Source organism: Oryctolagus cuniculus, chromosome 17, assembly GCF_964237555.1.
Source record: "Oryctolagus cuniculus chromosome 17, mOryCun1.1, whole genome shotgun sequence".
Taxonomy (NCBI): Eukaryota; Metazoa; Chordata; class Mammalia; order Lagomorpha; family Leporidae; genus Oryctolagus; species Oryctolagus cuniculus.
In genome coordinates, this window is record NC_091448.1 from 39,330,318 (window position 1) to 39,345,155 (window position 14,838).

The 14,838-nt window shown below is 45.0% G+C and overlaps 1 protein-coding gene across 6 annotated transcripts in view; it reads left to right on the forward strand.

Moving 5' to 3' along the window:
* The window catches only part of CCT6B (chaperonin containing TCP1 subunit 6B), a 59,384-nt gene that overhangs the window by 24,747 nt on the left and 19,799 nt on the right, over positions 1-14,838 (forward strand). For 4 of the 6 annotated variants that reach the window (XM_051825458.2, XM_051825462.2, XM_051825463.2 and 1 more), the window contains exons 4-5: positions 1,418-1,591; positions 6,431-6,534. In XM_051825458.2, the coding sequence (XP_051681418.2) occupies positions 1,418-1,591; positions 6,431-6,534 (278 nt within the window). Of the gene's footprint in view, positions 1-1,417; positions 1,592-2,597; positions 2,628-6,430; positions 6,535-14,838 lie in introns of all 6 variants that reach the window. The other 2 variants (XM_051825461.2, XM_051825467.2) reach the window with 1 other exon arrangement.

The window sequence follows — 14,838 nt, forward strand, 5'->3', positions numbered from 1 at the left end:
AGCTGTGCCAATCCAAAGCCAGGAGCCAGGAGCTTCTTCCGGGTTTCCCACATGGGTACAGGGGCCCAAGGACTTAGGCCATCTTCCACTGCTTTCCCAGGTGCATTAGCAGGGAGCTGATTGGAAGTGGAGCAGGCAGGACTCGAACCGGTGCCCATATGGGATGCTGGCACTGCAGGCCGTGGCTTTACCTGCTACACCATAGCACCAGCCCCTAGGCCAGTTATTTCATACAAAGTCCCTCGATTTGGATTTGTCTGTTTCCTCACAATTGAACTCAGGTGATTAGTTTCTGGCAAGAGTATCATAGAAGAGCTGTTGTGTGTTTCTAAATGCATATATGATGCAGGAGGTACGTGCTATCCGTCTGTCCCAGTACTGTGAGGTTAACTTTGATCACTTGGTGAAGGTGGTATCTTTCTACCATTTTTCTCTCAACCAGTGCTGATTCTTTGATTTCTTTGATTAAAAGAAATCTTTTGTACCCATTCAGAAGGGTACCACCCAACAATGTAGTTAAAAAGTTTTGGAATGGCCAGTGCTGCGACTCAATAGGCTAATCCTCCGCCTGTGGCGCTGGCACACCGGGTTCCCGGTCGGGGCACCGTATTCTGTCCCGGTTGCCCCTCTTCCAGGCCAGCTCTCTGCTGTGGCCCGGGAGTGCAGTGGAGGATGGCCCAAGTGCTTGGGCCCTGCACCCCATGGGAGACCAGGAGAAGCACCTGGCTCCTGCCTTCGGATCAGCGCGGTGCGCCAGCCGTGGTGGCCATTGTGGGGTGAACCAACAGAAAAGGAAGAGCTTTCTCTCTGTCTCTCTCACTGTCCACTCTGCCTGTCAAAAAAAAAAAAAAAAAAGTTTTGGAAATAAAATTTTTGTACTAGGGGCCGGTGCTGTGGCATAGTGGGTAAAGCTGCTGTATTCAGCACCGGCATCCCCTATGGGCATCAGTTTGAGACCTGGCTGCTCTACTTCAGACCCAACTCCTTGCTATGGCCTGGAAAAGCAGTAGAAGATGGCCCAAGTGCTTGGGCCTGTGCACCTGTGTGGGAGACCTGGAAGAAACCCCTGGCTCCTGGCTTTAGATCAGCCCAGCTCTGGCCATTGTGACCATTTGGGGAGTGAATCAGTGGATAGAAAATCAATCTCTCTGTCTCGCTTTCTCTCTCTCTCTGCCTGCCTCTCTGTAACTCTGCCTTTCAAATAAGTAAATGTTAAATAAAAAAAAATTTTTTTGTACTAGACTTTCAACTTTCCTGTAAGTTTGATATTGTTTCAGAGATGACTTTTATAAATTATATACATAACTAATATTTAGTGTCATTAATATGGATAATGTTATTTTTGTACATACTTATCAATAGGAGAGGATAATTATTTCACTATGGCTAACTTTATAATTTTATATTGGTGTAATAGGGTCTGCACCCTAGAATAATAGCTGAAGGCTTTGAAGCTGCCAAGATAAAGGCCCTAGAAGTTTTGGAGAAAGTTAAAGTAGGTAAGGAGATGAAAAGAGAAATCCTTTTAGATGTGGCTAGAACATCTCTGCGGACTAAAGTTCGTGCTGACCTGGCTGATGTGTTAACAAAGGTATGTGATTAAACTCTTGCATTTAGAATGAGTGTAGCCTAACACATGGAGATAGTCTTCTTTTTCCTATAGGATAACCAAGTACTGCATGTGATTCTTTTGAACATAAAATAAGCCACAGAAGACAAACTTTTATGGGCCTACCGTAGGCAAGAGTTATTTGATCAGAATATTTGTAATTCTTCAAAAGTGTCCTTAAACCTTCTTTTATGGGGCTGGCGCTATGGCACAGTAGGTTAATCCTCCGCCTGCGACATCAGCATCCCATGTGGGTGCCGGTTCTAGTCCCGGCTGCTCTTCCAATCTAGCTCTCTGCTGTGGCCTGGGAAAGCAGTAGAAGATGGCCCAAGTCCTTGGACCCCTGCACCCATGTGGGAGACTGAAAAAAAGCACCTCGCTCCTAGCTTTGGATTGGTGTAGCTCTGGCCGTTGTGGCCATTTGGGGAGTGAACCAATGGAAGGAAGATCGTCCCTCTCTCTCACTGTCTGTAACTCTACCTCTCAAATAAATAAAATAAATCTTAAAAAAAAAAAAAAAAACAACTTCTTTTACATGACTGGAAAGTTGCCAGGGGTGTGGTTGCCTATGGAGCATGTCCTGTGGAAGCCCTTGGGTGGTATACTGAATTCCTTAAAGTAGAGCTTTGTTTTCATTATATTATAATATTTTAATTTATTTATTTAGGGGGAGAGAGAGAGAGGAGAGGGGAAGAGGGGAGAGGGTAAGGGAGGGGAGGGGAGGGGAGAGATCCCATCTGCTGGCTCAGAGCCAGGAGCTAGGACCTCAATCCAGGACCCCCATGTGTGGCAGGAACCCAACCACTTGAGCTATCACCACCATCTCCCAGGATCCATAGCAGCAAGAGCTTGAGGCAAGTATGGAACTAAGGAGCTCCGAAATGGGAGACAGGCACCTTGAATCTCTCTGGTTAGGACAGCCATTCTGTTTCAGAGCTATGGAAACAATGATCGTCTATCCAGTGGACTTTGTCTTATTCCCTATTAGGCTCCAGAACCACATGTTAGGCTACCTCAGGTAAATTTTTCTAACATATTATGGTGTTTTCTTTTCCTTTCATATTTTTACTTATATAGTCAGCTTTTTCATACTATTTTTTTCTGAGCTTAACAATAAGAGATGCTATGCTTTATTTTTATAAATGTTTATTTTAATAAATCTATGTATTTGAAAGGCAGAGATGGAGAGAGACAGAGAACCTGCATCCATTGTTTCACTCACAACAGCCATGACTGGGCCAGGCTGAAGCCAGGAGTCTAAAACTCAGTGTAGGTCTCGCACTTCAGCCATCACTTACTACCTCCCAGGATGTGCGTTAGCAGGATGCTGGATCAGAAGCAGAGCCAAGACTTGACCTAGGGACTCCAATACAGGATGTGGGCATCCCAGGCAGCAACTTACTGCTGTGCCAAATACCCACCCCTGTGCTCTGCTTCTTAAAATGTATATTCTTGGGGGATATGTGGCATTATTAATGAGAAAAATCTTTTTTTTATAGACACTCTCAGACCTGAGAGATCTTTTTAAAATTTTTTTTTTTATTTATTTGACAGAGTTAGACAGTGAGAGAGAGACAGAGACACAGAGATAAAGGTCTTCCTTCCATTGGTTCACCCCCCAAATGGCCGCCACAGCCGGAGCTGCGCTGATCCGAAGCCAGGAGCCAGGTGCCTCTTCTTGGTCTCCCATGCGGGTGCAGGGGCCCAAGGACTTGGGCCATCCTCCACTGCCCTCCCGGGCCACAGCAGAGAGCTAGACCAGAAGAGGAGCAACCGGGACTAGAACCCGGCGCCCATATGGGATGCTGGCACCGCAGGCAGAGGATTAACCAAGTGAGCCACGACACCGGCCCCCAATACAAATCTTTTTGGAATGTTAATTTTAGCTTATGATTTTTGGGGAAAGCATATTTTCCCACTGAAACAAACATTTATAGGGGGCTGGCATTGTTATACAGTGGGTTAAATTGCCACCTGATATGCCTGCATCCCATATGAGCACCAGTTTGAGTCCCTACTGTTCCACTTCCCATCTAAATAACTCCCTGCTAATGTGTGTGGGGAGGCCGTGAATGATGGCCCATGTGTTTGGGCCCTTGCCACCCACGTGGAAGACCAGGATGGAATTCCAGGCTCTTAGCTTTGGCCTGGCCCAGATCTGGCTGTTGTGGAGTGAATTTGGGGAGTCAACCAATGAAAGATCTCTCTTTGTCTCTGTCTGTCTCTCTGTCCATCTCTGTCTCTGTTTCTCTCTCTCTCTCTCCCTGTGTATGTGTGTCCTTCTCTTTCTCTGTAACTCTACCTTTGAAATAAAAAAAAAGTCTTTAGGGGCTGGTGCTGTGGTATAGTAGGCTAAGCCTCTCCCTGCAGCACTGGCATCCCATATGAGCTCCAATTTGTGTCCCAGCTGTTCCTCTTCTGAACAAGCTCTCTGCTGTGGCCTGGGAAAGCAGTAGAAGATGGCTCAAGTGCTTGGGCCCCTGAACCCACGTGGGAGACCTGGAGGAAGCTCCTGGCTCCTGGCTTCAAATCAGCCCAACTCCAGCCATTACGGCCATTTGGAGAGTGAGCTAGTGGATGAAAGATCTTTCTGTCTCTCCCTCTGTCTGTAAATCTACCTCTCAAATAAATCAATAAAATCCTTTAACAAATAAAAACTTTAAATATATATTAAGTATGTATGTGTATGTGAAATTTTTAAAAAAGATTTATTTATTTGAAAATCAGAGTTAGAGAGAAGGAGGGAGGAAGTGGGGGAGAGAGAGAGGGAGAGGGAGAGGGAGAGGGAGAGAGAAAGATACCTTCTATCTGCTGGCTCATTCTCCAAATGGCCACAACTACCTGAGCTGGGCTGATCTGAAGCCAGGAGCCAGGAGCTTCCTCTGGAAGTCTCCCACATGGGTGCAGAGGCCCAAGTAGTTGGGCCATCTTTTATGGTCTTTACAGGTGCATTTGCAGGGTGCTGAATCAGAAGTGGAGCAGCCAGGATTCAAACTGACAACCATATGGATTATAGGCACTGCATTTGGAGGCTTATCCCTCTATGCCACAGTGCTGGCCCCAATCTTTCTTTCTTTTTCATTAAGTGTCCTTTGGTAGAAAAGTTTGAGTAGGGGCTGGTGCTGTGGCACAGTAGGTTAATCCTCCCCTGGCATCCCATATGGGCACTAGTTCTAGTCCCGGCTGCTCCTCTTCCGAACCAGCTCCCTGCTATGGCCTGGGAAAGCAGTAGAAGATGGCCCAAGTGCTTGGGCCCCTGATCCCACGTGGGAAAACCCGAAGGAAGCTCCTGGCTCCTGGCTTCGGATTGGTGCAGCTCCAGCCATTGTGGCCAACTGGGGAGTGAACCATTGGAAGACCTTTCCCTCTGTCTCTTCCTCTCACTGTCTGTAACTCTACCCTTCAAATAAATAAATAAAATCTTTTAAAAAAATAGAAGCAACCTCAAAATATTCTTTTTTTTTTTAAAGAAAAGTTTGAGTAGTATTCATACGGTAGGAAGAACAGTAGCTTAGTGCTTAAAGAGACCTGAATTTGGAGCAGGCATTTGGCCTGGTTAAGATGCTGATTAGGATGCCTGCATCCCATATCAGAGTTGGCTGGGTTTGAATCCCACCTCCACCCCTCCACCGTTGTTTTTTTTTTTTTTTAATTTAAGATTTTATTTATTTGAAAAGCAGCGATATGGGGGGGGGGCAGAGAGAGAGAGAGAATCTTCCATCTGCTGGTTTACTCCCCAGGAGGCTACAACATCTGGGGCTGGGCCAGGCCAAAGTCAGGAGTTTCTTCTGGGTCTCCCATGCTGGGACCCAAGCACTTGGGCCATCTTCCCTGCTTTCCCGGGTGCATTAGCAGGGAGCTGGATCAGAAGCAGAACAGCTGGGACTTAGCCGGCTCCTCCAGCTCCACTCTTAATTCCAGCTTCCTGCTGGTGCACACCCTGGGAGGCAGCAGGCTATGGCTCAGATGGTTGGGTCCCTGTTATCTACACAGAAGAAATGGATTGAATTCTTGGCTGCTGACTGCAGCCTGTCCCAGACCCAGCCATTGTGGGCATTTGAGGAAGGAGCCAGTGAATGGGAACTTTGCCTGCTTCTCACTTTTCCTCTGCCTCTCAAATAAATAAAATAAAATAAATACTTTTTTTTAAATAGACTTGAATTCTAGTCTTGTCTCTACCATTAGCTGTTAGATCTCATTTTAAGACTGTAACTTCTTTTTTTTTTAAATTTATTAATTTAAAAAACTATTTATTTGCATCTGATTTGAAAGACAGAGACAGAGACAGAGAGATAGACAGAGATCCTTCATCTGCTAGTTCACTCTACAAATGCCTGCAATGGTTGTGGCTAGGCCAGGCTGAAGCCAGGAGCCTGGAACTCCATTTGGGTCTGCCATGTGTGTGGCAAGGACCCAGGTATTTGCACCATCAGCTGCTGCTTCCCAGGGTGTGCATTAGTAGGAAGCTGGATCTGAAGCAGAGTAGCTGGGACTCCAGCCAGGCACCCTGATATGGGATACAGGCGTCCCAAGCACTAGCTTAACCGCTGCACGGAACACCCACCCCGTGCCTTCTCAAGGCCTCATGTTTCCTTTTCAGTAAAATAGTGGGTTTAGACCTGATGACCTCTGAAGTTCCTCGGGGTCTAACGGTATCGGTTATTGTCAGTGTCCATAATAACCTGGAGCTAATTGGCCTTGCCTTGCGTTTTGAGGCCTGAAGTCCTGAACCCATTTAGTCTGGTGGTGATAGATTACTTAAAGCAGTGATTTCTTCTCACAGTCCAAATAACACACTCTTCTCATCTGCTTCTTTTTCAGGCTGTGGTGGATTCCGTTTTGGCTATTAGAAGACCAGGTTACCCCATTGATCTCTTCATGATAGAAATCATGGAGATGAAGCATAAATCAGAAACAGATACAAAGTAAATGATATATGCTTTGACAATATGCAGGCATTGAAATATGTAGTTCTCTTAGGATACTCTTTCGTTAATTCCATTAGTTGCTTTTGTTTGACATCAGAGTATTCGTTTGACATATAATAATTGGGTACTCACCATGAGCCAGTCACTGTTTTAGGTGAGCAAAAACAGAATTTCTCTTTCAAGAAGCTTACATTTGTGTTTGAAATCATAGTAAAAAAGAAAATCCCATGTGTGATTTTATAGCGGTCAGAGAAGGCCTTTCTAAGAAACTAGTGAGAAAAGAGGTCTTGGAAGAAATGAGGGAGCTAGCCCTGTGTATATCTGCTCTAAGCAGAAGGAATGAGTTGAAAAGGTCTTGAGGCAGTAGGTTCCAGTGTGTCTGGAGCAGCAAGAGAGAAAAAGAGTAAGACATGAGGTCAGAGAGGTCAGAGGGACCAGATGATGTATGTTGTAGATTTTGGATTTAACTGTTTTAAAATTGTTGTATTATGGGGGCTGGTGCCATGATGTAGTAGGTTAAGCCTCCGCCTGCGGTGCTGGTTTGAGTCCTGGATACTGTACTTCCTATCCAGCTCCCTGCTAATGGCCTGGGAAAGCAGTGGAGAATAGCCCAAGTCCTTGGGACCCTGCACCCATGTGGGAGACCTGGAAGAAGCTCCTGGCTCCTGGCTTCAGATCAGCCCAGCTCTGGCTGTTGTAGCCATTTGGGGGGTGAGCCAGCAGGTGGAAGACCTCTATCTCTGTCTCTTCCTCTGTAAGCCTGTCTCTCAAGTAAATAAATAAATATTAAAAAATTCTTGTATTGCAGAAAATCCAAAACATACATAAATACTGAGAAATAGAATAGGGAATTTTCACATACCTGTTATTTTATCAATTTTTAATATATGGGCTTTTATTTCAACTGTATCCTTTCTTCTTCCTCTTCCAAACATTGATTATTTTGAAGCAAATTCAGATGAAATGTTTTACCTATAAATACTTTATTATCTATAAATAGACATACTAGCTTACCTCTCTTTTACCTAATATAGCCATAAAACATTATATCTAAAAATCAATAACTTATGAAAACCATCATATGTCCAATTAATATCCCAGTTTTAACAATTGCCCCTTTTTTCAGTTTTACTTGGATTAGGAACCAAACATGAGGTACATATTACACTTGTTTGATATCCTTTTTTTTTTTTTTTTTTTTTTTGACAGGCAGAGTGGACAGTGAGAGAGAGAGAGACAGAGAGAAAGGTCTTCCTTTTGCTGTTGGTTCACCCTCCAATGGCCGCTGCGGCTGGCGTGCTGCGGCCAACGCACCGCGCTGATCTGATGGCAGGAGCCAGGTACTTATCCTGGTCTCCCATGGGGTGCAGGGCGCAAGCACCTGGGCCATCCTCTACTGCACTCCCTGGCCACAGCAGAGAGCTGGCCTGGAAGAGGGGCAACCGGGACAGAATCCGGTGCCCCGACCGGGACTAGAACCCGGTGTGCCGGCGCCGCTAGGCGGAGGATTAGCCTAGTGAGCCGCGGCGCCGGCTTGATATCCTTTTTTTAAAAAAAGATTTATTTATTTAAAAGGCAGAGAGATGGGGGGCTTGAGGGGGGTGGGGAGAAAGAGAGAGAGAGAGAGAGAGACAGAGAGAGAGAATCTTCCATCTGCTGATTCACTCCTCAAATGCCCACATCAGTTGGGGTAGGCCAAGCTGAAGCCAGGAGCTGGGAATTCCATCCTGATCTCCCACATGGGTGTAGGAACCCAAGTACTTGGGCCATTATGTGCTGCCCCTCCCGCACATTAGCAGGAAGCTAGACCAGAAGCATGAAATAGTCAGGATTTGAACAGGCACTCTGGTATGGGATGCAGGTGTCCCAGGCAACAGCTTAACCTGCTGCACCCAAGTCCCACTCTACTGGTTGATGCCGTTTTTTTTTTTTTTCTTAAAAATTTTATTTATTTGAAAGGCAGAGTTATAGAGAGAAGGGGAGAGCAGAGAGAGATCTTCCATCTGCTGTTTCACTCCTCAAATGCCAGGGCTGGGCCAGGCTGAGACCAGGAGCCAGGAACTCTATTTGGGTCTCCCATGTGAGTGGCAGGGCCCCAGGCACTTGGGCCTTTTTCTGATGCTTTTTCAGGTACACGAGCAGGGAACTCAACTGGAAGTGGAGCTGCCAGGACTCAAACGAGAGCTCATATGAGATCCTGGCATCCCAGGCAGTGGCCCAACCTGCTGAGCTACAGCACTGGCCCCAATATCTTTTATGTCTCTGATAATTTGCATGTTCTCTATTTCTCTTATTATTATTTTTTTGACAGGCAGAGTTAGAAAGTGAGAGAGAGAGACAGAGAGAAAGGTCTTCCTTCCGTTGGTTCACCCCCCAAATGGCCTCTGCGGCCGGTGTGCTGCGCTGATCCAAAGCCAGGAGCCAGGTGCTTATCCTGGTCTCCCATGGGGTGCAGAGCCCAAGTACTTGGGCCATCCTCCACTGCACTCCCTGGCCACAGCAGAGAGCTGGACTGGAAGAGGAGCAACCGGGACAGAATCCGGCACCCCAACAGGGACTAGAACCCGGGGTGCTGGCACCATAGGCGGAGGATTAGCCAAGTGAGCTGTGGTGCCAGCCACCTTATTATTTTTCATTATGTTAATAAGAAGTCTGATTGTCTTGAACAGCTTTTATGAGAAAAATTTTTATTACTTTTGCAATTTTCTTAATGGTTATAGGATGAGTTATGTTTTCCACTTATTTTTTGATATCCAGGAATTTGTCCATTTTATCTAAATCTTCAACATTTTGACATAAAATATTAATAAATATCCTTTTTTGGTGTAAAATGTTCATAATCTGCAGAATCTGTAGTGATGTCCCTCCCATTTTTCTTATTGTTACTTATGCCTTTCATTCTTTTTATGTTAAATTTTATTTATTTATTTGAGAGGCAGAGAGAGATAAAGTGAGAATGAGAGAGAGAGAGAGAGAGAGAGAGACATGCTGACATTTGCTGTTTACTCCCCAAATGCCCGTGATGGCCAGGTGGGGGAGGGTGAGGCAGGGCCAAAACCAAAGACACAGAAACACAATTCAGGTCTCCAGTGGCAGGAACTCAATTATTTTTTATTTATTTATTTATTTATTTTTTTTATTTATTTTTTTTTTTTGACAGGCAGAGTGGACAGTGAGAGAGAGAGACAGAGAGAAAGGTCTTCCTTTTGCCGTTGGTTCACCCTCCAATGGCCGTCGCTGCAGCCGGCGCACCGCGCTGATCCGATGGCAGGAGCCAGGATCCAGGTGCTTTTCCTGGTCTCCCATGGGGTGCAGGGCCCAAGCACCTGGGCCATCCTCCACTGCACTCCCTGGCCATAGCAGAGAGCTGGCCTGGAAGAGGGGCAACCGGGACAGAATCCGGCGCCCCAACCAGGACTAGAACCCGGTGTGCCGGCGCCGCAAGGTGGAGGATTAGCCTATTGAGCCACGGCGCCGGCTAGGAACTCAATTATTTAAGCCGTCACTATTGCCTCCCAGGGTCTTCACTGGCAGGAAGCTGGAATGAGGGTGAAGGTGGGATTTGAACTCACTCTGATAGGGGGGGTAGGAGTCCCAAACAGGATCTTAACTGCTGCACCAAATGTTCACCCTCCTCCCATATACTTCAAATCATCTATAGATTACTTATCATATCTAATATAATGTTAATGCTCTGGGAACACCCATAGTTGTTAGCCTGTATTGTTTAGAGAATAATGACAAGAAAAAACTATACATATTCAGTTCAGGCATAGTTTTTTTTCAAATACTTTAAATCAGTGGTTGATTGAATCCATGAATTCAAAACCTGCAGATATGGAGGGCAACCATACTAAGTTTTTTCCTGTACATATATACTTATAAAAAAAAGTAAACTTATAGGGGCTAGTGTTGTTGCACAGAGGGTTAGGCTGCCACCTGCAATACTGGTATCCCATATAGAGTGCTGGTTCAAGATCTGGCTGTTCTGCTTCTGATCTAGCTCTATGCTAATGCACCTGGGAAGGCAGCAGAAGATGACCCTTGGGCCCTTGCCACCCATGTGGGAGACCTGGATGGAGTTCCAAGCTCCTGGCTTTGGCCTGGCTCAGCCCTATTTGTGGAGGCTGTTTGGAAAGTGAACCCCAGAGTGTGGAATATTTCTCTGTTCCTTTGTCTCTATCATTATGCATTTCAAAGAAATAAAATCAAATCTTTTAAAAAATTTTAACATAAATTAGGTGCAATAAGAGACTAGCAATAATAGCTAATGATGAAATGAAACAATTATAATTATTATAATACAAGTTCTGTGAATGTGATCTGTCTGAAAATATCTTCTGGCAATGATATGATGCCCATATGATGGGCTGAAATGAGGTGAATGATGCAGGCAGTGTGACGTAGTGTTCGGCTACCAGTGACCTGATGAGAGGTCAGGAGGAGGTCACCTGCTTCAGGTGCGCCTTGATCATCCGGCCATGAAGGTGCTGACGATGTTGACGGTTGGGATCCGTGGTAGTTAGAAATGTTTTTGTCAAATCTTTTTGGAGTAACATTGTAATCAGAAGTTGTTGTCTTTTTTTTTTTTTTAACTGATCAAAGTATTATCACATAGGCTGTGATCCTTCACTGATCCCACGGGTAATTCTAATGCTCTCTTCCATCTGAGGACTATATTCCGTAATTTTCTCCTTTAATGTCTGTGCAATTCAAACTTCAGTAACAGTCCATGTTGCTGGTTCTGCTTTAGTCTCTTCTTTTTCATCTTAATCCTCCCCTGAGGATGACTCAACGACTTCTTCCAGTTCCTCATTTGTTAACACTTCTTGATGACTGATAGCGAGTAACAGACCACAGGTAACTGAAAACACGGAGAGCGAAACGGTGGGTAAGGAAGGACGCCTGCTGTTTTCTTCTACCTAGAATTCATCCTGTAGATCCTTCAGTGATAGTTTGCGGGAGGCATACTTAAAGTTTCCATTTGCCTGAAAATGCCTTTGTTTTCATCTTTATTCTTTGGTATTTTCATTGTGTATAGAACTAAGTTGGCAGTTATAGATGGTTTATAGATGGTTTCTGAGTTGGGATTCAACTTTTTTTTTCTTTAGGATGGTGTGAAAGTTTTATGTGTCCAGTAGAAACTGGACTTTGAATTTTGAACTTTTCCTAGGCTATTAATATGTAGTACAATACTCTCACATGCATTTGGGAAGCAGGAGTGGGCCAGACTGAAGTTGATACTCCAGCCAGGTCTCCAACACGGGTGGTAGGGGCCCAAGCACTTGGACTATTTTCTGCTGCTTTCCCATGTACACTAGCAGGGAGCTGGATAGGAAGTGTACCATCTGGGACTTGAACATGTGCTCCAATATGAGATGCTGGCATCAAAGCATCAGCTTAACCCACTGTGCCACAAGGCCAGACTTGAGTAATTTGAATTTCTACAGCATAAATTAGTGTTACTTATTTTGTATTTTTATAAGTGGAATCATAAAGTAGGTACTCTTTCGTGTCTATTTTCATTCAGTATCATTAGTCTGATTCTTACATGTTATTCTGTGCATCAGCACATTATTCATTCTCACTGCTATTTAGCATTTTTGTGTGTGTGTGTTAACATTGTACAGTGTGGGGGAGGTGTTGGTGTAATGGTAAAGTCACTGTTAGGATGCCCACATCACATATATGGGTGCCTGGGTTACAGTACTACCTCCACTCCCTATTCCATCTTCTTACTAATGTGTACCTTGGGAGGCAGACAGTAATGGCTCCCACATGGGAGACCTGAGGCCTGGATTGGGTTAGCAGCTCCTGGGTTTGGCCACCAATTGGGTAACACTGAGGACATCTAGGGATTAAAGCAACCTTCGGAGAGCTCCCTGTCCATCTCCCTGTTTCTCTGCTTCTCTAAAACTTTTAAAATTGCACAATTTATTTCCAAATTTCCCATGTGGGTAATGTTGCTATAAACATTATAACATCCTTTAGTTAGATATGTGGATGCATGTCTGTTGCTCCTTTGAATTTTTTAAAAAATATTTATTTGAAGAGGAGAGAGAGACAGAGGGAGGGAGGTTGAGATCTTCCATCTGCTGATTCACTCCCCAAATGGTTGCGATGGCCAGGGCTAGTCCAGGCCAACATTGGGAGCCTGGAGCTTCATCTGGGTCTGCCACAAGGGTGGCAGGGATCCAAGTACTTGGGTCATCTTCTGCTACCTTCTGGGGTGCATTAGCAGGGAGCTGGATCAGAAGTGGGGCAACTGGGCCTTGAACTGGCATTCTGATACGGGATGCTGGCATTGCAGGCGCAGCCCGCTGCATCCCAGTGCCAGCCCCTTCCCTTGAAGCTTTACTGTCTCTGAGTGTATGTATGGGTGGATGCCTTTAATTACTAACTTACAGAACTTCTGATTCTTTCTTAGATCTGCTGCGTCACTTTTTATGGTGTCTTTGCCTTTGCACATCTTTCCAAACTTGCCTCTTAAACATATAGTTCATACCTGATCGCCACAATATCTGAAGTTTTGGTTTGTATGTTCCAGGTGTTGTATTTTTCTGGTTCTGCTCATCATGTCTTGTTTTCATGTTTGTGCTTGGGAAAAGTGTGGAAGAATTTGAGACCCAGGATAATGGAGCCTTTCTGCAGAGAGGGTTTGCATTTGATGCTGCAAGGAGTTCAGGGGCCACTCTAAATTCAACTTAAAGCTTGAGGTTTTCTTTAAAATATCCTTTCCATATGAATTACTACTGCAGGTCCACATGAGGGATGATAATTTCTAGTTCATCCTTCTGGATAACCCTGAATATGTAGCCTTTTGGGGCTTGAGCTTAATGTGGAAAAGGTTTCTCATCAGACACTCCACCTTGGATGAGCCCTGGCCTTTTAATTTTGTCCCTTTCTCATTGTGAATTCATTGAAACCCAAGTTCAGATTTACCTCGGCTCTCTATTTACCAATTTGGAGTTCCTGTATTATTTTCAGTTTTTGTCTAGTAAGTCTTTCCTGTCTTATAGCCCTCCAATGTTAAGGTTTCTTGTTTTTAACCTAGCGTTTTCAGTTGATTTTGGTAGTAGTTTTGGTCCAAATTAGCCTTCCAGATGGTAACAGTTCTTGTTTTAAATTTCAGAAGGCTGTGTGTGATGTGTGGAGAATACACTGTAGAGCAGCTTGGGAGGTAGGAGAAGACGGAGAGGAAAGAGGAGACTGGTTATGAAAATGTTCTCTTAGTCCAGCTGGGAAAGGAAAATGGCTTAGATCAGGGTATATTTAGAAGGAAGGAGAGATAGGAGCACGACTGACACAGAGGAGTCAAGGCTGTCTCGGGATTTACATGATCAGCTGGAAAGGTAAAGCAGCCACCTCTTGGGATGGTGGAGACCAGGAGGAATGAGCCGGAAAATCAACCAAGAGCTGAGTCTGGGGAATATCGTGTTTAGATGTCTATCTGGCATGCATGTGGAGATGTTCAGGGGGGAGGTGGAGAGGCCTGTCTGGAGTACGGAATAGGGATCTGGACTGGAAAGGCCTCTGTCAGAGTCCTCAGTGTATGGATGACTGAAAGCCACAAAACTTGCTGAGATCATCTGGGAAGTGAATATAGATGGAGAAAAGAGTAAGTGAGGATTGAGCATGGGGAGTTCCAATGTTGAGAGCCTGAGAAGATAAGAATGGTTCATGGGGTCGACGCTGTGGCGTAGCAGGTAAAGCTGCCACCTGCAGTGCTGGTATCCCATATGGACGCTGGTTCAAATCTTAGCTGCTCCACTTCTGATCCAGCTCTCTGCTATGGCCTGGAAAAGTAGTAGAAGATGGTCAAAGTGCTTGGGCCCCTACACCTGCGTGGGAGACCCAAAGGAAGCTCCTGGTTCCTGGCTTCAAATTGGTGCAGCTCTGGCTGTTGCAGCCAACTGGGGAGTGAACCAGCGGATGGAGGACTTTACTCTCTCCGCCTCTTTCTCTCTCTGTGTAACTCTGACTTTCAAATAAATAAATAAATAAATAAATAAATCTTAAAAAAAAAAAAGAGTGGTTCATCAAAGGAGACTGGAAAGGACAGGTCAGTGAGGTAGGAAAGCCAAGAGAGGGTAGTGCCCTGGAATCCAGAGAAGGAAATGTTCTGAGAAAGAAAGATCACTGGTGTCTTAGCTGCCGAGAGTTAGAGTGCATTGCTGTGAGCTGAGAGTTGATCATTATATTTGGAAAGCAACTGGTTTTTTGGTGGCTTTAATGAGCACTGATTCAGTAAAGAGGTGGAGGTGAAAGTCAGATTGAAGGTGGGCTCAAGAGAGGACTGTA